Raw genomic sequence first — 24,327 nt, 5'->3', positions numbered from 1 at the left:
ACTGAAGTTTGCTCCTCCTTTTTTGGTCCTTTGCGTTGCCAGTTCCCAAACAAGAAAGGACATCTGAGTAAAGAAATACTTCATCCACCCTAGAGATACCCTGCAGGGGAGATGCTGAGGTGTTGACTACTGCAGCTGATTATCTAGTGTTCCAGTTTTCAGGATTTGCACAGGAGGAGAATGTTCCTTGGCATTGCCCTTGTCCCAGGTTATTTTTTAGTGGAAGAATTAAGAAAGCATTTTCTTAAAAATAAAGCTTTACAATAACGAAACAATAATTAAAAAAAAAAAGAAAAAAAAAAGCATTATTAATATTTTAAAATAAAGTGTAATATTAATGTCCAGCTACTGGGGACAGATTTTGGGACTAAAGCAGTAACTTCTTCTGTTTATTCCAGTGCTGCATTGTCCTGAAGTGTTCCCAGGGTTACATGTCTCCTTTTCCAGTTAAAGGTGATTACTGGAGATGCTGGAGATGGTAGCTTGGAGCTGCCATGATCTTTTCTTTCCATTAATTTCCTGCAGACCTTCCTGATCCCAGGAGTATGCACTAGTATATTGCAGGAAATTACTTCTCCTCTTTTTCACTGCTGTCACATTCCTTGATTACCATTTCTATTGTGTGCCTTAATTAGCCTGGCTCATTTCTTTTGTTCACTATCTTCCTTTAAAAATTAGGCAGTGTAGAAAATACTGTTTATATCATCTCCTTTAACTATTTATGAAATCTCTCCAATTGTGGATTTTCTATGGGGTCTGTCCATAAAATATCAACAGAAATAAAGACTAATTTGGCTGTGGAGCAGTGCATTTGAGTATGTCCACCTCAAACAATTTATTAGATTTCAGAGATTCCCACAACACTGTCAGCAGCACAAGTCAGTGAAAAATAGTTGCTTGCCTCTCCCAGGAGGTGCATCCTGTTGCTTTTTGTCTCTCTTCTTCCATCACTAACAAAGTACCCATTTTCTGTCGATTTTATGAGATGTTTTGACTTCTTGTTCTTCCTGATTCTACAAATATAATGTAGTGTATTTTTCATCATAGTAACAGCTGCCTATTTTTGGCATTATTGGTGCTTTGCACATCACAGACACCACTTCAAGACAGTGTGCCAGGTGAGGACCTTCCAGCATCAGTGCCCCTGCCAGAAGTTGCCAACAGGTATCAGCAGCAGCTACAGAAACTGGGGGCTGGATTCTGCCTTCACCCCCTTTACCAATTAACAAGAGGTCTTTAGGGCCATGTACAGGAAATACTTTTATATTTAGGGACACAGGTTTTTGTTTCATGGAGCAAATAGTGAAATTTGGTGGCCCAGCTTGAAAACGTTGAGCCAAAGTTTGCAGATGTCACCTGTGGGGTGATCCCTTTTGATGATGCCAGGAATGAAGGGCAGCAGTGGTGTGGTAGTGCAGTCTCTGTGCAGTTAAAAACTGGAATTTTGCCATTCTGTTAGCATCTGGTTTTTACCTAGGCAGCCTTTTTATTGACGCAGATGCCAAAAACAAGTATGATCCTCTTTGCTGTGTTTAACCACATTAAATCATGTGTTAAATCACAGATTTTACTCATCAGAAGATAATAACTAATTTCTCCCAGACTTATCTAAGTGACACAAAAGCTGCTTTTATTTTCATTTTAGCCTGGGTTGTTTTTTCACTGGTATATATGAAAGGACCTAACAAAATGAAACTGTACAACCTTTTCTAAAAAAAAATAACTCTTTTGACTCATCAGTACAGTTTATGAAACATGTTTAAGGACTAATTTTAAAAGGTTGCAGATGCTTTGTGTACAGCACTGTAGTCTGTGTTGTGAATAGCTTTTTTTTTTTAATACAGTCTTCATCTGTAGTTTCAGTTCTTGATATTTCCAATCAAATGAACCTATTTTTACCTGCTTTTAATTTTGCTAATTTTGTATTCATTCGTGCTGGAACATTCTTACCTGCCATCTACCTGTCGTAGTAGTAAATTTAATTTACTATGTTAGTTTGGGGAAAAAATAATTCAGCCCCCAAAAAATTTCATCTAGTTCTAAGAATTAAGTGCAAACAATTTTATCAGTATTGAAAACATTTTCCATGTCTTTCTTTTAGTAGTACCTATGCATTTCGAATCATATTTTTGAATTCTAGTCAACATATGGAAGTATTTAGGATGGGGTTTTATGTTGGTTTATTGGGGGGGGGGGTTGAGTCCTTAGTCAAGGTAGTTTTAAAAAGAAGTTAATAATATAGGATATAAACCTACAGGAAAAATCCATAAATAGGGGACAAACACAATGGGTACAACCTGTGAAAGTGATTAACAAAAGAAAGGAGCACAAGTTACTTGTATTATTCCTGCACTGTCACTTGGCTCTGTCTTGCTTGTAGATTAAGGGGAAACCAGAATACAGATTAACAATCTTCCTCCTAGACCTTTGAGAATCCTTCTGTTACTGGGCTTTGAAAGTCTCCAGCAGCAATATGAAAAGCTGCTTGAGTCACTGAGTAATTATTGCTCTGTATGGGAAAAGGACACTTTAATTAGATGTATATTTTCACACCACAAAAGCTATTTGAGTCACCGCGGTGGCAAACAAGGTGTTTCCCTTTGTTGTTATCAGAAGCCTTTAGTTGCCAACTTAAAAGCTGTTGAGAAGCAGCTGACAAAGCACCTTTAGAAGTGCAGAACAGTGTTCATCTGTGCTGTGTGGGACAGACCCAGCTCTTTGATGTGCTATTGAGTTGTAACCAGTGTGACAGGCAGCAGTAAAATTAATATCATTGACTGTCTGTCTTGTGTGTATGTATTTTTTTGGATAAACCTCATATTCTTTAAAAGCATGCTGTGTGACCTGAATAATTGCTCGATAATTGCATTGAAACTAGTGTTTTATACAAAAAAATGCAGAGATGTGAACTGAAAATACTATTTGATATGTGCCAATTATCTCCATTGTCATTTCTTCTAATTGTTTTCATAAACAACCTCAATAGAATATTGAAATATGGGAAGACAGAAAATAAGTCACTGGGGGGGAAAAGGAATTAACACAAAGAGGAAGAACATTTAATTTCATTTACCTATCTTCATTATGTAGTTATATTTGAAGAAGCAGCCTTATACCTTACCCTTTTTATCTCCTCACCCTTGTTCCTCTCCAAAGTCAAAGGTACGAGTAATGCTTCTATCTGTTCTCCGAATCAAAGAACAGGAATATTAAAGAGCAGAGATACTGGTAAGAGAAGAGATTGACTGGAGCATACAAACACAGTTGCATTTAAGTGCATATCAAAACACCTAGAAATAAAATCCATCAAATTTATAACAAACAGAAAAGGAAAATCAGTCCATTGTCCTCCAAAAGTGGGATCATTCTGTCACTGTTTCCTAGGGGTGTCACTTGTCCCCTCCTCACCATCTGCAGGAACTATGTCAAGCAAGAGCCTTGCTTTCTTGATACAGGATGTCTTTTATTATTGTGGTTTCAACAAACCATTGTTAACACTATGTCTAATCTGTGGTGGCTGGGGTTCTTCATGGTTCCTCATGTTTCTGGCAATTCATCCTGCATAGTCTCACTATCGGTTTGAACATGACCCAAAGTGAATCCCCTCTTACATTCCATTCATGACCTGAATAAAACAAGAATCATGTGGGAAAGAAGAGACCTGAGATTATTTATCCAGATAGTACTCACAATAAAAGGTTGTTTTCTGACCTTTATTAGGATATTCTGTAATATCCTAATCTTGATTTGAGATTGTATTGTGCCTTTTGTAATATACAATGTGCATATTTTGTTATATTTTGTTACATTCTATTCTCTTGTTCTTTTCTAGATATTTCTTTGTTCTTTTCTAGACACTTTTACTCAAATATAAATTGGTTAAAGTAGTATCATAGTTCCTTGTTTCTGCACAGTGGTAGAAGACAACAGGCCTTATTAGATTGCCCTTTCCATATAATGATCAGATATCAGAGGGGTGAGAGAACTTTAAAACTAAAATCATTATATATTGACAGAATATAGCAAATATGAAAGATATCAGTCTCATAGTGCATTGGTGAGATTCAGTAAGCAATTTTCAAAGAATATATGAGGTGGAAAAGCATAACAAATGATGCAATTCGGGTGGATTAAAACACCTCTCCCACAGCTACTGATGGTTGCCATTCATTGTAAATGACAACAGAGTCTTCTCTGTTTTAATTTGATTGATGAGTTCTCAGCAAGCTATAAAAAATCCATTTTCATGAGAAATGTCTTCCCACACACAGACCAACAGCGTCAGACACACCTAAAATTGCTCCTGGATTTCCTTTGGACTCCCTCCACTTCAACTGACTGTAGTGGTCAATTTGGATGTGAAACAGCTGAAAACCCTGAATCAGCTTCTTTCTTTCACAATGAAATGCTCCCACAGAGCAGTGAAAATGCTACTTTTTTTTCTTTTTTTTTAAACAACAAGGTTTATGACCACGAAGATGACTTACATTTTCTGGATTTTGTGTCTCTACATTGTACACCCCCAAGGTTTGGGAAGAACTTAATGGCTGTAACAACCTCAAGCAGTAAAGACTCTTCTACAAGAGAGACCAGGGCAGCATTTTGTAGCAATCAACTTATTTACTGGACTGGGCACTTCGAAAGATCCTTGAAAATGAACAAACAAAACTCAATGCCATATATTCAACTTTAAATAAGGAAAATTAATTACAAAAGTTCTACAGTTTGAAAACCTCATAGTCAAATCCTGACAAAGCTGCAGCAAAGCACGTTCATGGACGTGTTATCTTTTATGAAGCCAATTAAATTATCAGTGCTTCTCTGCATGATCTCTTGTATGTCATTGGAGAAAACTTTAGTGTCTTCCAATTGTTCACTCAGATACCCTGCTAATTACTTAGCCATTAAGACAATATATTATCTTCCCCCAGGCTTTACAAAAGTCAAATTTCATACTGTTCCTATAATTAGTAGCTCACAAAGTCACTTCTGTTAGATAACATTAGGGGAAATAAGATGCCTGGCAGTGATTTGGAATGTAGGGAAAAATACTGTGTGGTAACACAGATAAAAACAAACTTTAGGGTTTTTTGAGTAGTCATCATTAGAAACTTTTTCAGATGATAGCTTTTCATAGTTTAAATTTTAGTTTACATTAAGATATGCACAAAGAATTTGTGAAAATGACAGATGAAAAACTATTTGCTGAGTGAAGAAAATGTTATGAGAAATGCTTTGAAAATACTGATTCATCAACCCATGCAAAACTAAACTTTCTGCACACAAAAACACGTGGAACAAACTTTTAACTGGCAATACATTTACACAGGAAAAAATTTTGCATGAAAAAGATGGTTATTTTTCCTTCTTCAAATACAAAAATGCAACCCATTTATAACTAAAAGGTTTTGACTTTTTCCTTTGCCCATGAGGCAGTTTGTGCACTAAATAACCTTGTGTTGCTGAAACTGCCACAGAAGAATAAACAATGGAAATACGAGGAAGGTGGGCAAAGTCAGAGGAACTTGGTTATCAGGTATGTAAGTAAACCTGTTGATAATCCCTTTGTAGAGCCATATCTGAATCCTTATTGTGACTTTAGGACTCTGAAGTTGAATACATCTAGTGCTTGTGTATGGTTTGATATCACAACCTGCAGTCACACACAGTGATTTAGATGCAGTAATGCAATCTCGTAGCAGAACATGTACAAACATGTACAAAATGTCACGAATAAATGAGAAATTACAATGCTTGTACCACTCTTTATGCAATTTTCCTGTTCTGATTGGAATTGCTGTAAGATACAGTTGGCTTACAGTGGTTTTATACAGCCTTAAGTTCCACAAAGACACATAAAGGCTGAGGGAACAGAGAAAGTCTTTTTCTTTTCTTCAGAGGGACATGTATTTCAGTTAAGGCATTTGCTAAATGAGTTTTTGAAAACCTGTGTAGCAGCTCTGGTCTCTGCAAATTTTCTATGGAAAATGGTAAATTTAGCAATTATTTTGGTTAACTGTGCCACTGAAACAGAATAATTGTTATCAGAGTCTAAGCTTAGGTACAGCATAGCAGCTGAAGTGCTGTATGTCAGAATTGTGCTGCATATTCATTGATTTTGACCGAGTAACAGTTTATTTTCTTTCACTGAGTTATCCAGAGAGGTGAGTTATCCCAAGGTTGTGATCATTTGGGGGCTTTCATCTTGTCTTATTGTATCTTTTTTATGAAGGGCTGGTTTTTATTTGCAGGTACCAAATAATCCTGATTGTGTGATTCTACCTTTGAATGGGGAGTGGGTTGCCAATAGCTTTGAAAACATCTGTTGAAAAGCTTCTCTGATATCTCCCCCTGCCACAGAATTTGTAGTACATACTTGGCTTAAAGCATAAGTGTACTTGAGTTGACTTCAAAAGAAATAAAATTATCTATTTTTTAATCCACTATTTTCCCCCCACCTTGTCTATGTGTATATATATGCTTTCTTTGAAGAGACTTACCATGTCAAAAACATAATTGCTTTAAATACAATAGAGAATACCATTTCAGAATAAAACATTTGCTTTTTTAAATTGGAATTCAGTCTTATCCTTGAGTTTTATTTTGTAATAGTGAATGGCTTGAAATATAGACAAAATACTGCCCTTGAAAAAGAATGCTGTTTCTTTTGATCCAAAGTGACATGTCATTTAGGGGACAGAAAGGAAGAAAGATTTCAGAATGGGATGATGTGAATTTTAGAAGTAATAAGGATTTTAAAGAGCACTCATTTTGCTTTTACTGCAACTGTAGCCTGGAATTGCCAACTCTTTAGTCACAAACTTCTTTGTATTGTACATGATGTCTGAAAGGTAGTTATTAAGAGCAAGAATTTAATATTCACCAGGGCAGGTTTGGGTATGAGAAAATAGGAAGGGAGCAAGAACAAGCCTAACATTATTCCTTTTATTCTGCTTTACCTCCTCTCTTCCTTTCTTCCACCAAAACTGAAGAGGAATCAGTGCCTACAGCCTGTGTCTGCAGTGCTGCCTCCTTCCATGCACCAAACCTGCTGTCTTTCCAATCAGTGGAAAATTACCCCTCACTGTAATCACAGTTGTATCAGACCAGTAGCCTACTTTCAAGGGGAAAATCCCTGCTGTTCTCACCCCTCTTATCTTTAACACCAGAAATACTTCCTTTTTTTTTTCTTTTTTTTTTTAAGTCAGTGACAGCAGGGCAGGATTCCTCCCTAATGTCTATTTAGCAAAGTCAGAACAACACACTGGGAGAACTGCTGAAATTGTTGGGTCAAAATTAAGCTCTTAAAATGGCATTTCAAAAATTGGCTCTTGGGTTCTGAGAGGAAATCATGAGCTATCTTCTTCAGTGTCATCTCACCTCGTTCGGCTACGAGGGAAACTGCTTTTATTAAAGAGAGGCCTTTGGAATTGGAAGAAAATCTAATCAGTGTATATGTAATCTATGAGTTAATACTTTTTAACTACTCCATTAATATGAACTGACGCTGCATCCATCAAATGCATATTTTGGGGCTACTTATTAAAAACATCTAATTTTAATTTTTTTCTGTGTCTTATTACAAAAGAAGGAAATACTGCCTCGTTCCTCTAGAGATGCAAAGAAAATAGCCTTGAATATGTTAAACTGAGAAAAAGCCATATGGATCTTCGAAATTGTATTTACAGCAATGGTTTCCATTGTACTGCTGGAGGAGTCAGAAGGAATAGGAGTCTGTGCAATCTGTACATGTTGGAGTTGCTCTTTCATTTGTTCTGTTCTCGCATCGGAAAGCCACAAGACAGTAACTGCAATACATGCTGGCAGTGTGTAGATGTGGGAGCTGGCAGGAGAAAGAAAGAAATCTATGTTTAAATGTGTGTGATGAAGTCTGAGGATGGTTTTAAAACAATATTTCAAAAGGCACACCTGGCAGGTTTGTGATAAGATTTATTTGAATGACTCGTTTCTTTTTTAAAGGCCAGCAAAGAAGGGACATGAGGTTCTGCTCTCCCTATGTAGGGGTGTCATCCTTGTCCCCTCAAGGTGTTGTGAGGGTAAATATACAAAGTGTTGCAAGTGTCTATTACTTGAATAAGGAAGGCATATAAATAGTTCTGTCAGATAAGAAGTTACCTCACTCTTCCTTGTTACCACATGGAACCTACATAAAACATAGGTAATGCTCTTTTGTTAAGTGATATTAGTGAAGTTGTCTGGGTACAATTTCAAGCAACAGTGAGGACTGTCTGTAAATTGTGAATCAGTCTCTTTTAATGATTCGCCATTATATACCAAGAACAGATTTAATTTTTTAAGTCAATTCACCAAAATAAAAACCATGAAGAATTGTATAAACAAAATAACATATATATGGAAATTGGCAAGGAAGGAAGGAGCTTTATAATTGCATGGAGCAGATTTTACTAATGACCAAAACTTGCTTCTATTAATGAAATTTATTTTCTTATTTTGCAGCTTGCAGGCCTGGATTCTATAAAGCTTTTGCTGGAAATGTGAAGTGTTCCAAATGTCCTCCACATAGTTTGACCCATGTAGAAGCAACTTCTGTCTGTCAGTGTGAAAAAGGTTATTTCAGAGCTGAAAAGGACCCACCAACCATGGCATGTACCAGTAAGTCTGATCAGTACCAGTGTCTGCAATTCTCTTCTCCCCTTGCCTCATTTTTTTCATTTTTTATTTTAAAAAACAACAAGTTTGTACATTTTGTGAAGAATTCCATTCAAGTTAACCAAAAGAGATTTTTTTTTTTAATCAAAATTCAAACAACATTTTTCTGTTTAGTCTAGAGAACCTTTAAAATAGCCACGTTTCTTAGTTTGATGACTTTTTTACTGGTAACTCTGAGATATAAAACAAGGAGGGTAATTGCTGTCATATAGATAATAATGTGGTGTTTTAACTACCAATAGGTATCTTAAATGCTTGAAAATATGCTAGTACAAAAGCTTTCAAAAAACTGGAGTCATGTAAAGAAAAAAACTGCTATGACATGCTCTGCTGTCTCAGATTTAAATGAAGAGTATAAGAACAATATTGATATTTTATTCAACACAATTGAGTATAAACTAAACTTTCTAGAAAAGACAAGAAGATTTTTTTTAAAAAGGAAAAAGATGTATCTAATCAGAAGGTATATAATTAAAACTATTGCATATCATCTTTTTTAATCTTCTTATGCAACTATGATAATGAAAATTTTTGATAAATATTAAAATACATAATTTTGTGTTTCTTGAATAACCTGTCATAAAACTGTCATCAAGATAAAACTGCTGCCTAGCAATCTACAGGCAGAAATCCTGAGAAGATATTTTTATTACTTTGATCAGTGTTCTTACGTCTAGAAACAAAAAGCATAAGTTTTCTTTTTACTTAATAAAATATTTCTCATAGGTTTCCATTCATGGTTCATTACTCACTGGCGTTCATTTATTGGTCGTTAGCAACTATATCTGTTTAATCTCAAAACTGAGAACAAACAGCAGCATTTAAAAATCTGTGGGTGAAATACTATATTTACATGTAATAGGCAATTAAAATTGCCTGTTTAGCAAAGGAATTTTAAGATTGAAAAATTCCCTAGGATGCCCTGTTTTCTGTATAGCACTTTGCCAGCTCTTTTTGTGGAGGATTTGATCTCAGTACATTTTGTGCCACGGTTAAGAAAATTCTAAAAAAAAAAAAAATAACATGTTAAATGAATGAAATATTTCAACAGAATTTTAAGTACAAAAAGTTTAAGATGTAAAACCACCAAAAAAAAGTGCTGTTGCAAGAACCATCAGTGTGTAGCCATAACTTTACTATGTTTACACTGAGTGAAAAAATAACTGAGTTAACAGAATTGTACCCTGTGTTCAGGATAGTCTTTCCAAAGGACACTGTACTGGGCAAGTTGGGAATATACCAGGTAATTTGGATCTGATGTACAAAGTCAGAGCCATTCTGCAATCCTGAGGTCATTACACAGACCAAGACATTGTCCAGCCACTAAATGGGGGGATGGTCATTAAAATTGCATTTCTCAGATTGAAGGCACTAAGCAGAATATTGTCTTATCCAACAGTAGGGTTTTTAGAGGGGAAAGGTAAATCCCACACTCCACCTAAGGGATTTAGGGCTCAGACAGACACCCCAATCACCTTCACAGAACCTGCTCTCAGCTCAGTCTGGAACAAGGAACACAGGCCTACAATTTTGCATAAAATATGTGAGGGAATAAACAATGTTTTCCAGACTTCCCCCAGGAAAAATGGTGACTACAAATAATCCCACTCAAATCAATGCCTCAAGAACAGGCCATTAAAAACTTACTTACAGAACTAACACATCCCAGGCATTCTTGACAGTCTCATGCTTAGAAAGACAGTTTCACTCATCCATTATGCAGATGAAGTTCCATACTATTTATAAGTCATTGGTTTTTCATCTCTGAAAGACAGTTCTTTGAAAAAATTACTCATACATAGCATTAGGATTCCATAATTATCTTTCAGAGCACAATTTTAAGCCCTGATACCCACCAGTATTGATAAGGTCAGGAGGAGCACGAGAGCCCTGTGGCATCAGGGAGCAGGTTCTACAACACCCTGGTGCTTTCTCAACAAAAGTTGAGTCAGAGAGATGTTTTGGCTGGAAACTCTCAGGGAAAACTTGCTGCTAGCCCTCTCCAAATATCAGCCAAAGCAGCTGAGAGTGTGGAGGCAGAGATGAACCACAGCAGAGGTTGAGCAGTGCCCCATCTCACCTCAGCTTGGGATATAGAAGAAATAAAGGAGACAGTGAACCATACTCTAATTTCTGCCTTGCTCTTGCTTCAGTGCCACCAGGCATTGTCTCCCACTCGGCCCAGACTCCAAGGTGTCAGTTCTCCACTGACTGTCACAGCAGATGTATTTGTCTTATACCTACAACGATGATTATTTCACTAATTGTCAGCTGAGCAAATGACACTGGCAGACTGTGTTCTTGTCTTCTTGCTCATCATCAGTAATGAAGAGTCTGCAGGCCAAATTATTCCCTAAGTGATAGCTTTAGCCCCACTGCTTTCAAATTATGCTCTCAGTTATTAAAATTATGTTTCTGTCATAAACACAACCTCACTGCTTTTGGTGGATCTGTGCAGATGCAGCTAATCTAAATTTAATAAACAAAGGTACAAGTGAGTGGAATTTAGAGTGTTCCTTCCAAACTGCCATTCTTTGCTGTAATAAAAGGAGTTGAAAGTTAGAAAAAAAAATGAAGATATTTGACTACATAGAGAGAAGAGGTTGTGCAGTAAGAAAAGGCCCTTTCTGCATACCCCCTTTTGGGGCAGATCTGCATTTTTGGTATTCGTTTTCAAATTGGTATCTTCCCATATGAGATGTGGCATAAGAAATAGACATTTTTCTTGGGACTTTTAAAATGAGAGTTATTTTTAAATTAAACACAGAGTGAATAGTCGATTCCACTCACAAATGTCTTTATATTCAAACATTTTGACTGACTCTATTGATGCCTATTTTATTTGCTTCCCCATGTCCTGCAAAGCAATATGCCTAAGATAGGTAGATACTTTGTTCTCTCTCTCTTTTCATTCCAGTATAGGGTTGGGCACTATTCCTTACTCCAGAACTTTTCCTCAGTACTGGGAAACTTGCATATGCAGCATTATGGGAAAACAAACAAACAAACAAACAAAAACAAACCTTGATTTCAGAGACTATGAAGTTAAGAGTTTAGCTTCCAGCATCCACTTTTTACAAGATGAGCTTCAAACCCACTTGGATTAATTCTGTGAAAGTGCATAGTGTCTGCTTTTCCAAAATTGTACAGTTCCCATTTTTACTTCCTGTAGCTGCATTTTGTGAAGGAAGAGTGTGCACTTTGCAAAAAACAGTAATACAAATCTATTTTCAATAAGAGAAATGAAAATTACATTAGAATATATTGTTAATCCCTTTCTCTGAGGCTCTTTTCATTTGATTGACATTTCTTTATCAATCTCTTGCTGCTACTCTTTCTTCTTATTGTATTTCTTTGCCATATGAAAGTACTCTATCAGTGATCTCTCTGCATACACAGTGAGCAACAAACAGCATCATATCTAATCCCCTGTCTGATTACTCTGTACATAAAGTCTAACATTTCCCACCATAAAGTAATTGGATGAATTGATCCATCTTTTCAAGGTCAGGCAGGCTTATATTGGTTGTCTGAGTCTGAATGCATCTCTTTTCATGTTATGCTTAAACAACTTGAACCCAACAAACTTCTGCTCTGTTCAATAACCTCTGCCACGAACTGTATCCTCTACTTTTAACACGGTATTTCAGCAGCAAAATCAAGCAACATACTTGAAGTCTTTGACTTTACTGCCTCTACTGTTATATATGTAGATAATATTGATATGTTTATACATTTGTTTGCAATCCATCATTATACTGTGAGTGTTGATTTGCAGTCACTGGCTTCCTTTTCCTGCTGGTCTCACAGGAAAAGTATAAGTGATTCTGGAAAAGGAAAAATGTAGTTCTACATCAAGTGACACAACTTATTTATACCACATGTATATACGTATGTCAGAAAGCAATTATGAACTCAAGGGACACAGCCAGGTGTTGATTCCAAGTATATTCTAAGGCAATGCTTAATTTTTGCTCTTCTGCTGTAAATTCAGTTGTCAAAAAACACGAACTTCTAAGAGTCCAATAATGGACAGTTTTAACTTAAAATGCCACAGGTTTTTTCTGGACACTCATCACTCGTTAGTGTATAAAATAACGCATTGGTCTCACTAGACTTCTACAGAGCTGGGTTTGCTCCTCTTTCATTCCAAAACCAGCAAAATTCACTTTGCCTTCGCAGAGGAAGAAAATAAACTCTGCTCTGTTGCTTTCAGAGCAGGCCTGGTTCTCCCTAAGACATTGATGTCGGTCTCCTCCACAGAGAGTGTAGAAATACTTCTTACATTGTAATTTGTAAATGAAGCAAAAGACATTGCTCACACTCTGGCTGAGTTCCATCTTAGCAGACGAGCTGCATGTTTTTTTAATGCTCATCCATCTGAACTGTATTTTATTCTTTTGCATAAAATCCAGAGTCCTGAATTCTGCTGTGATAAAAGGCTCCGTTGTTTTCACCAATATACTTGTTTTCCTTAAAAATCAATATGAGGAAATCCCTGAGTGCTTTGCACACAGATGTCTGCAGAAGGGTTATTGCTGCCAGGTTTTTCCAATGTGTCAAATAATCTTTGTATAATTTATAAATGATAACAAAGCAATCAGGCCACATTCATAAAAGCCCAGTGACACATAATTTAGTTGAATCTGAGGATTAGAATGAATTGTCTCTCTTTGTTCCAAGTTCTAAATCTTAGTAAATGATTCACTGCATGTCATTACAGCTTAATATTTGCATGAAATCACAGTTTAACTGGCATAATTTAACAGCAATTAAAAAGCTATTTAATCGTCATGCAAATTGGCATGAGGGGCCTTGAGTAGGAAGTGTGTTTGAGGCTTTTTTCTGCATTTGCAAGCAGACAGTCACATACTTTCAGACACCTCTAACATAATTGATGGTGGTTTTCCTTTTCACTGAAATGTGAATGTACAATAGTATGTGTTTTCTCTTACAATTGAGGATTAAGTCCCAAGTCATGACTCTAAAAACTTTCACTCTCTAGTACAAATAAAAATATTTTTTTAAATGTATTTTATTTACTGTATTGGTCCATCTACAGATGTCATCTACATATAGTGCAACAAAAATCTGATAGGAAATGAAAATTCAAAAAGACAGACAAAACTTGGCTGTTGCCCAGATTCACATTAACTCCTGTTTTGGTGTGCCGAAATTGATGAAATAATGTAAAAAAACCCACTGAACTGTGATGACCCATTGTCATAATATCTATAGTTATGTAAGATATAGGTAAGTTATGTATCTATAGTATGTAAGATTAAATCTAAGCTTGTTTTAAAACCTTGACTCCAATCCTTCAAGCAATTACACATATGCTTAGTTTTAAGTGCTTGAGTATTACCAATTATTTCAAGGGGATTACTGATCCACTCAAAGTTATGCAGATATGTAAGCGTGATTAAGGCTCATCCTCCATATTCCTAAAACTCCTCATTGGTTTTAACAGTGGGAATTTGTTAAGACCAGTCATTATTTAATTCTCACAGCATGGCTTTAGAGGAAACATAATTATTCTGAATAATTAGTCATCTGAACATAAATAATAAGAACTGAAGCTGAAGTCATCTGTGCTGGTTTTAGCTTGTTCCAGTCTCAGGACTCTTTTCCAGAGTAGCCAGAACCATCAACCTCGCAGTGGTTTTGTGGGAGTTTAGTAATTTCTGAATCTGAGACACTAAGCTTATAGGAGCTTTTGAACCACAGAGCCTTTTCAAGGTTCTTACCTCTGTTTTCCACACCACTAGATAATGAAGTATCAATATAATGAGCCGTTGTTAACAAGTTGCATTTACAAGTACTTACCTATTAAAGTATTTCAAATGCTTCAGTTTACACTTATCAAAAGGTCACAAAGACCAGGAAGGAAAAATAAAGGGGGAGCATTGATATTTTTGTTTTCCTCCCTAAAGCAAAGGTTTGACCATCTTTTAGGCACAAGGTCTTGTCTTCATGCTACAAGTTGTAGAGCTGGAATTTACAAAAAGTGTTGATTAATATTTTTGGTTTGTTTGTTTAGAAAGCATATTATATTTTAATCGTCTGACTCTCTCATCTTTACTGTGCCATTCAATTTGTTGAGTGAAATTCACTTGCATAAGAATTAGCTGATGTCATTTGCAAATGTTTCTTGTACTCTTTCAGTCTGCTTGAGAGACCCTGAAGTAATGAAGAGCTCACTCAAAGTTTGACCAGTGTCTCAATCAAAACTTTTTGTTTAAGTCCTGTTGGTATAAATGATCAAAAACTGCAAAGAAAGCTGAAACTTTTCAAAGCTCTGATAAGCCAAGCAATGCATGTGCCCTGTGATTTTGTTGAGAGCTGGGAATATATGTTTATTCAACTCATTCAGCTCAAAAAACCCAGAGGTCGGCAGTTGAGTTTTCCACAGTCCTTTCACACATATCAAAATCTAGAGTATAAGGCCTTGCATTTTTCCAAATCTGTGTTTCTTACATAATTTTTATGGGTACATTTTGGGATTATCTCTCTGTGAAGAAATTCTTCCTGGTGTCCAACCCAAACCTCTCTTGGCACAGCTTGAGGCCATTTCCTCTTATCCTGTCACTTGCTACCTGGGAGAAGAGGCCAAACCCCACCTGGCTACAACCTCCTTTCAGGGAGTTGTAGAGGGCAGTAAGATCACCCCCAAGCCTCCTCTTCTCCAGGATAAACACCCCCAGCTCGCTCAGCCTCTCCTCATCAGCCTTGTGCTCCAGACCCTTCCTTAGCTCCATTGCCCTTGTCTGGACATGCTCCAGCACCTCAATGTCTTTCCTGGAGTGAGGGGCCAGAACTGGACACAGCACTTGAGATGTGGCCTCACCAGTGCTGAGTACAGGGGGACAATCACTATTTAAATATGTAAAGCCCCATGTATTTTTTATGTGATCCTACACAGTAAGTTAGCAAACAGCTTAAAACTTGTTGGACAAACCTGGACTGTTGTGGAATCCATGGGAAATGGGTCACTTGTGGTTCATCTGACAGTACACAGGCAGCTTTACCACCTGCTTGTTAGATGAGAGATTTCCTGTACTCTGCCTGCTGCAACTAGCTTTGTATTTCTCCCCACAGTCTTCAAAAATTACTTTTTCTCCTGCTTTTTGGTCAAGCTTTTAGACCTTTAACTGGCAAGGTTGATGTCTTCACTGTTATACTGGTGCTGACGAGGTACCAGGTGGGAAGGAAAAAAAACTTGTAAACTGTCTCTTGTGCCTAATAGTCTTGGCCTGTTGCCACCTAACTCTTGTTAATGAACAGCAGCAAAGAAATCCCCGGGGATAAGAGTAAAAAAAAATCTGACACTGCAGAACTAATACAAACAGTTTTACCTCTTGTAGTTATTCCAAAGCGGTTATTTATTTATTATTTAATTTGTCTCTTATAAAACATCAAATATTTTAAGTCTCAGAAAAGCCTACATTACTAGATATAAAATAAGGATATAAATTTTGTGGTTAAAGCTCTAGCCCAGTATACCACATCATCAAGAGATATTTAATGCAAATTTGTGTTATCAAGTGTAGTTTTGACATTCCCAATTCATTTTTGCATTGCCTTAAATGATTTCTGAATTAATTCTAATTTACTTAGATTATTCAGCTTTTTGTGATCTCACCCATTTATTATGTCTGCTTAATTTTCAAGGATTGTATTCAGATAACTCTTATTTTTTACTTTGAATTTGTTATAGAAGCATAACTCATGTCTTTTATTTGCAAATAATTGCCTGAAAATTTTTTTTTTTGTTTAACTTTTTTCTCCAAAGAGGCCTAACAAGTTTTCCCCTCCTTCTCTGCAGGGCCACCTTCTGCTCCGAGGAATGTGGTTTTTAACATTAATGAAACAGCTCTGATGTTGGAGTGGAGCCCCCCGAGCGATACTGGAGGGAGAAAGGATCTCACTTACAGTGTCATCTGTAAGAAATGCGGCTCGGACGCCAGCCAGTGTGAGATCTGTGGGGGAGGCATCCGCTTCATCCCCAGGCACACGGGGCTCATCAACTCCTCGGTGACGGTGCTCGACTTCGTGGCGCACGTGAACTACACCTTCGAAATCGAAGCCACCAACGGGGTCTCGGAGCTGAGCTTCTCTCCCAAGCAGTTCACAGCCATCACGGTGACCACAGACCAAGATGGTAAGTACCAGCATGTCTGTTCCTGTGCCCCGACACCTACGGAGATGCTTTTGTTTCTTAGAAGTCTGGCTCAGCAAGTTAGGATGTTTTGCAGGTTGCTAAATTTTTTTAAGTGCTTTCTGTGAGGACTTTCAGCCCCTGCTGATGAGGGCATTAAATGCTTTTGGCAGTTGGCCCTTGACCCCATTACACAGGACACAAAACCATAGCTTTCTGTTTAAGTACAATCTTTAGCTACCTGAGAGTAACTGTATCTATCAGTGGTTCATCAGAACTGGAGTCTGGTGCTTTTGAGATTTCAGTTTTGCAAGAGTAAAACACCAGAGGTTATCCATTACAATTGCACAATTCAAAGGAAAAGTGGAAGTGAACTCACTACCTTTAGTATCTGTGTTTCACAGTACTAATACAGCATTTCTCGCTGTAAAGGTATTTCAACATCTGTATGAGCCATTTCCTACTAGTTTTTTTTTGATCCTTTAATTTTAAACTTTGCATTATTGTTTTGAGCTTTTTCTTTCCTCTATTTCAGTTTGAATTCATGCCCAAGGTGAATCTTCACCAGAAATGTGGGAAACTAGAAGAGCTCTCTGTTTTTGTTTATTTCTGCAACTTTTTCTTGTTCCGTCTTTGGAAGTGCTTACTGTGCCAGGAAATGGCATCACAGGTTACCAACAATGTAAACTATAAAGCAGTGTCCTCTTCTGGCTTTTGTCACTGTAGACAAGACAAGAAGGTTATTTCAAAATTATCCCTTGCTGACATTTGTTCCAGAAATGTTTTTCACCTACTGTGCGGTGACATTGCAACTGCAGCTGACGTGTTTAATGTAGAGCACGAACTGAACTGGCAAAACTACTGCTTTGAGCAAAAAACACGTGATAATATGATTCTATTTAGTAAAAGTGCTAATGTTCCGGAGGATCCTGTTGTTCCACTTGTAGGAAGGCTCGAGGTTTTTTCACTGATCAGCCTAGCAAAAGTCTGCTTACCTGTGTATCTGGGACGAGTAGTTTTGTTGATGAGTAGGTAATGACTTGTTTGCCTTTAGGCATACAAAAAATTAACAGCTTGCTGTGATCATGATGATGATGATGACAATGGTGGTAATATGAATAATATTCATGAAAATGGATTAGAAAAAGCACAAAAACTACTCACCTTTCAGGTAATGATAGTAACAGCAGAGCTAATCATTTAAGATGCCTAATGATATATAGGCCTTGCAGTGAGAATTTCCTTAAGCACTTAAGCTGTGTATCACCTTCATATCCCTTTTCCTTTCTCAGTAAAGGAAAAATGGTGTTAGAAAGTACCTCTAAGTGTACTTACTTTTGGATATTTTGCTAAATGGCATTAAATGCAAGTCACCAAGCATGCACAAGTGGAGATCACCAGAGATATGGTTTATTTTTAAGCTGGGTAACAGCTGTGTGAACACAGCTCGTGATGTGCATTTAACTGGTGACCTTTTAAAAAATAGTATCTTTTGCTGTTGTCTGTCCCTACTTTAAGGACAGAGATTTTCACTGCAGTTTACTCAAAACAGGGAAAATGTTCTGAGAATTTGTGACACACTGGCAGTAAACTCTGGAGTATAGAGTGCTTGTATTCCCTATAATAATTCTTACATTACTAAAATTGCTATGCAAGGGCTTCAGAGAATTTAAGACCAGATTTTCAGAATTCTTTGTCAGTTTATTTGGATATAAAAAGACAGCATAGCAGGAGTCATCTATAAAATGTAGTTATAAAGATAAAAGCATTTTTGTAGGATTACCAGGTGTTCAGTTGTATAAAACCATAAGCATGGTAACTACATATTTAGAGGTAAAAGAAAAAAATGTAATGTTGGATGAAGGGTGGAAGAAAGTTAATGGAGTTTTTGTTGATGGAAATTAATCAACATTTTTTGTGAGTTACTTTTAGTCATAAATAAGAAGTGATATGGAGAAAGCTGCGGTATCTCACCTCAGAAATGTAACTTGTAGAATTACAGCTTCAGAACATTGCAGAGATTTTTCTTATAAACTCACTGTTACAATCTTCCCTTATAATCTTAATTACACTGAAATGGATAGTACTTATTTCACAGTGCTGCAGGTTTGTGCATGCATCCATAGAAAGCAATGATCCAAGATTAAGCATATCACATGACAAAAAATCAAAAATGTATAAATTTGTAGAAGGACTGGATCACTAGAATTGGTTTAAAACAATTTTTTTTTTTACTTTTGATGTATCTAATATCTAGATCTATAATCAATCATTCCTACACAACATATTTATGCCATATTCAACTACCTTTTTATATGTAATCTTTTCATACATACACTTTTAATGTTTTTGGTATATGCTTTGCATGAACTGCTAAACCTCCTTATAAATATATAAATTGTTTTCTTCCACTCTCATATCTTTATTAAGAATATAGAACCATATCTGCAGCTGTTGTAAATCAAGACCATTCTGTTAGCTGCAGTAATTTACAGTGGCTGAAGACCTAGTATTTTATTTTCTTTGAGCATATTGGATTTACTTCCCTCTAGTGGCCTTTTCTTTTTGACAGTTTATGTGAAATTAGCAGATTCTTCTTTAAACATGCAAAATTATTAGCTTGTTCTTCAGGGGGGTTTCTCTCTTATTGGATTCAGCACTTAGCTGAATAAATAACTCAGTGAAGAGTACTGTGGACATCCATAGATAGTGAGGAATTGTATCCTGTCACATAAGTGAATAGAGTAGTCTGAGAGCATCAAAGAGGGAAGAATATATGCTGACAAGAGAAGTGAACTAATTCAAAAGTGATTAAAGCTCATCTTTGTGCACAGAGTTCTACCACAACTAATATTAAAATCTTAACTGCCTCTTCACGCAATCACAAGTATTAACAAAATTAAATACACTGCTCAGCTTTAACAGTGACAAGAAGCAGACTAAAGGAAAGTAACACTTAAAAAAGGCTGTGCAAACTCCAGCTCAAACCTCTCTGCAATTTGGTGAATAAAGCATTATCAGACCTGATCAAATACTGAAAAAAATTACTCATAATAATGCGAGTAAGTCAGGTAAAATGAACTTGGCAATACTCATGACTTTTTTCTTTAATTTTATACAAGTACTCACAAATTGGATATCCGTGATTTTGGATTTTTCCCCTTGGCTTCGTAAAGAAACAGAATTTCTGTGGTCACATTATCTGTCAGGCACCAGAAAGAACTGTGAACCCAGAAGCCAACATGGGCTTGATAACAGTGAAAAAGAGTCAACAGAATTGTGAAAACTGATCACTTGGAGTCACCAAGGTGTTGGTTGGGTCTGCAAGTTGAAAAGAATCATGAAGCTTCCTTTCTGGACTAGAGACCCCAACTAACTGACCACTTGGCCTGTCTGCTGACTAGGCAGTAAAGAAAGAATATATTTCAATCTTTACAATCACAGCATATGTTGTGTCCTGTCCAGCAAGCAAGGATGGTGTAGGGGGGTGTGTTAGGGGGTGTAGATGTTGCAGATGGGGAGATGAGGGAAGTGTGGCTTCTTTTCAAAATGATTTGAGATACCAAAATAATCCCTACTTTAAACACAGATAAGTATACAAGAGATCCTTCTCAGAAAAGCACTTAAGCAAAGTTCCTGTTCAAGGAAGAACATTAGCACATATTAAGCGCTTTCCCAAATCACTGCTAAAGTAGTTTGTAAACAACTGAAAGATAAAACATGTTTTCACAAAAAGCCTCGTCAAAAAAATGTTTCACATACTATTGTTCAGAGAAGTGCCTGGATGCCTTTTCTTTATGGGAGAGAGAAAGTTTTATGCAGCAGTAAATATGCTGAGTACAAAGTAATTGTACTCAATCGACTTTAAATCACTGTGTGAAGAAGCAGAGAATTACTTGCTGAATTGTAATTTATGTTTCTCTTATGACTAATGGAAGGAAGAGACACCTCACTATATAACTTTCTGAGCATGCCATAGAGTCTGCATTGCCTAAAGAAAATTCAGAGGTACTTGAGTTTTTTCATACATAATTAAAGTAGTAAATAATGAATAATTAAGCAAACAGAACTTAAAAAGTAGTTCCTATTTCCAAATAACAGTCCATATTCACAATTATTCAACGTGCACTCACATGTTCTATTCCTTGAGAACAGGGAGGAAAAGAGTACACTATAGAAATACTCCTTCTGCCTTTGCATCCTGGAAAACTCTTCTCCTTTCTCAGTTCTGCAGTTTGTGCGTGACTCTGGTCTCTGTGACACCAAAGACCTGCTACCAGTCGACAAAATCTGAGGCACAAGAGAGCACAATCTGTGGGCACGCACCCTGTCACTATATTAAAGCCCTGGCTCATTTTTTCTGTCTGTCTAGTGTTGGCAACGGAGATTTTCAGGCAGACTCTGAAACTGCAATTCTATCAGGATTCCTTTGTCTAATACATCTTATTTTACATGAGCCATTGGCAGATACATCCAAGGTGATGTTTCCTAATCCAATGGTAAAATCTTGCCAGTGTTTGAAAGGGATTGCCTTTCATCTAATTCCTTTTCCCAAATAAGTTATTCCTGGTGCAGTGGCTTCTCAGACATATTTGTAGTCCTGTGCAGATGGTCTCTAGAAAGAGCAACCATTTGTCACTCTCTTAGAGCTGAACAAAGGAATTCATGGCAGGGTTTCAATGTCTCTTCCAGGAATAAACGTGACCATATCACCATGACTTAATGGCATATAGCAGTATAATCACAATGCAGATGGGAGAAGTGGTTAAGAGGTTCCTCTGACTGTCATTCTGACTCTTGGTTGCACCACCAGGACAGTTTATCAGGATTAATCCTTCTGATTGATGACAGGATAGTTTCAGGATCTAGTTTCAGGATCCTCATTGGAGTGACAGGGGAGTTGCCTGTTTACTCATCCTCAGTTGCTTCCCATAGCAGCATCTCGCTTTCACCCTAACCAAAAGTCAACTTTCCTTTTCTTCCCAAAGTCTCAAATCTCTACAGACGTGATTGTCCTCTGTAACTTTAAAGTAGAGAAGTCTTCTCTTTTCATAATGACATGATGAAGCCCTTTGAACCATCTTTTAAATGGTTTATGTTAAGCTATTTCTAATCACTGATTATTGGAATAGCAGATTGCATAAAAGCCTGTTATGAAACAGCACAAAACAACCTCCATCAAACATTGCCGGAGCTCAAGCCACATGAAAGAAAAAACATGAAATTTTCATAGATGACAATAAATAAGAAATTTATGGGATTTGTTTACTTCACAACTACAGCTGAATTGAAGTTCTACCAGACACTCTACTGTTATCAGCACTGCTCGTTCTATTTGTGTGAAAAATTTGGAGAAATATCAACCTGTTGCTAACTGGCTAAGGACAGTCTGTAAATGTCTATAACTGAATGTGATGTGAAGACAGGAAAGAGGGATTACTATTTTTAAAAAAAGTTTGAGATGTGCACTCTCTAAGTCACTTCTGAACAACACATTTAAACAATACATTTTAAAAGGGAATTCAGCATTATGCAGTTATCCACAGATTTTTCATCTGCTGGTCTCCTCTGCACACTTACACAACTTTTTATGGATGTTTCTTTATAATACACCTGATTACTATACAGTAATAATAAGCAGGAAATTACTTTTAACTCAATTTTTAGTTATATTCTGAAGGGTTTTTTTAATGCTTGTAAATTTTTTTAACAAATTTTTTTTTTCTGCTGGAAAATATTGATGGTCAGCCATTTCTTTAATGCAGCAAAAGTCAACCTCGTTCCATTTACTTTTGTCTCCCATACACACAGTATTAGCCATAAGCGAGTCAGATATGTAAGATAAGTTTCTCTAAGTTACACAATATGAGTAGGAGAAAATTAAATTCTGAGAAGAGGTTAATGAATACTGTATTTTCCCCACAATTTACTTACCAATGTGGTCTTTCAGTTTTTGTAATATTTTCTTTCCTTGCAGAGCACACTCTTGATCATAGCCATTGGCAGTTTGTCTGTGACATGTGTTTTCAGCCAGTTTCTGATTTAAGTTGTAGCCATTAAAATGCAATGTCCAAGTGCTGTGACAATTTTATATTTAATAATAATAGTTTGTTTCAATTTATGGAGAAACTTGTAAAATAATCATTACAAATAAATTGGTAGGCACACAACACTGAGATAAGAAATATGTCTTTATTTTGTTGATTCCTATTTGTAGTCAGTAGCTGCGAGGGGCATTCAGCACATGATAAAACCACTAAGAATGAGATGTGTATTCATGGACCCTGCTGCTCAGTTGTCTGGGACCTCTTACAGTGAATGATAGATAGCGAGAAGAATCACTGTTGAATATTCCAGTCAGGGTAGAGTACAAGATAATTCAGATATAATCTGGTGAATTAGAATCTTCTGCCACAACTGTTGATCGACCAGCTTGGGACAATCTACCCTCTTACGTTAAGAACCTTCTGTTTTCAAAGTTTACTTAAACATTTTTGAAAGATATTTCATTTTAAAAAAACCCAAATCCAACCAAATCTAGCAAAGAACATTGACAACAACAAACCTCTGGCATTGCCATTGTGTGACAAGGGAAATGAAGACTTCTGTTGCATTCTTGGCAAAAGGAGTGATTTTGGTCAAGGGTAGTAAAGAAAGACATTGATCACAACTAGTTAATCTGGAACAAATTGTGGGTTTAGATGTTATGGCTTTCAAGCAAATCTTTATGAGAGTGTGTTCAGAATAAAGGACATGAGAAATTACAAACCAATTCTGATAATGTTTGCTGTGGGGTCTTTAAAGCAATTATCTTGGCAGCAGGTTGCTCTGATTCATTTGCTTCTTAAAAGTAGTTTCTTCGTTACACTCAACAACTCCTTCCACTTCTGTGACTCTTCCACATGCGTTTGCCTTGGGCTCACAGTTTGGAATTAGCTTTAATTTATTTACAATAGTGGCATTAAATTGCTCACACTGGAATAAGGTTGAGAGCAGACTCAAATTTACATAGTTTCCTAAGCTTAAGAATTTTATTTATTTTACATCTCTGTTAGCTTCAAGTTAATATTTCTAATAACTTGCTTTTACCTTTTTCTTCCCAAACAATGAGAGGTATCTGTTTACTGTCTTCAATCTGTGTTACCTATTTAAATGTTTCCCTACTGCATTAAAATTTATACTGTCTCCTGTGAACAAAAAATAAAGATTGCTCCTCTGAAAAGATTATAGTAGCAAGGATATGCACAGTTAATATTAGTGAGACTTCATATTTGAGCCTGAATCCAAGTCTGATAGGGATGAGACAGGGGGTGTCAAACAGTGTCAAGACTGGGTGGTGTAAAGAAGGAAAAAAAGACACTCTTAATATTCTAAGTCTTATTTCCATTTAGCATGCAATCTCTGGTTTTTATTGAGGAGTGATTTTTGCATATTAAATATACACAGTTTTCTTTATTTATCTTCTTTTAAGATTTCCC

At 36.5% G+C, this 24,327-nt stretch overlaps 1 protein-coding gene across 7 annotated transcripts in view; it reads left to right on the top strand.

Moving 5' to 3' along the window:
- Positions 1 to 24,327, top strand: part of EPHA6 (EPH receptor A6) — a 446,467-nt gene that overhangs the window by 212,604 nt on the left and 209,536 nt on the right. For 6 of the 7 annotated variants that reach the window (XR_010427681.1, XM_064643664.1, XM_064643659.1 and 3 more), the window contains exons 4-5: positions 8,479 to 8,634; positions 16,517 to 16,852. Coding sequence is in view for 6 of the 7 variants with exons in the window: in XM_064643664.1 (XP_064499734.1) it covers positions 8,479 to 8,634; positions 16,517 to 16,852 (492 nt within the window). In the remaining variant the exon portion in view is untranslated. Of the gene's footprint in view, positions 1 to 8,478; positions 8,635 to 16,516; positions 16,853 to 24,327 lie in introns of those variants that run through there. The other variant, XM_064643669.1, reaches the window with a different exon arrangement.

This window comes from Pseudopipra pipra, chromosome 2 (genome assembly GCF_036250125.1).
Source record: "Pseudopipra pipra isolate bDixPip1 chromosome 2, bDixPip1.hap1, whole genome shotgun sequence".
Classification (NCBI taxonomy): Eukaryota; Metazoa; Chordata; class Aves; order Passeriformes; family Pipridae; genus Pseudopipra; species Pseudopipra pipra.
The sequence above is the reverse complement of the archived record's forward strand: the minus strand, read 5'-3'. Positions and strand labels throughout refer to the sequence as shown.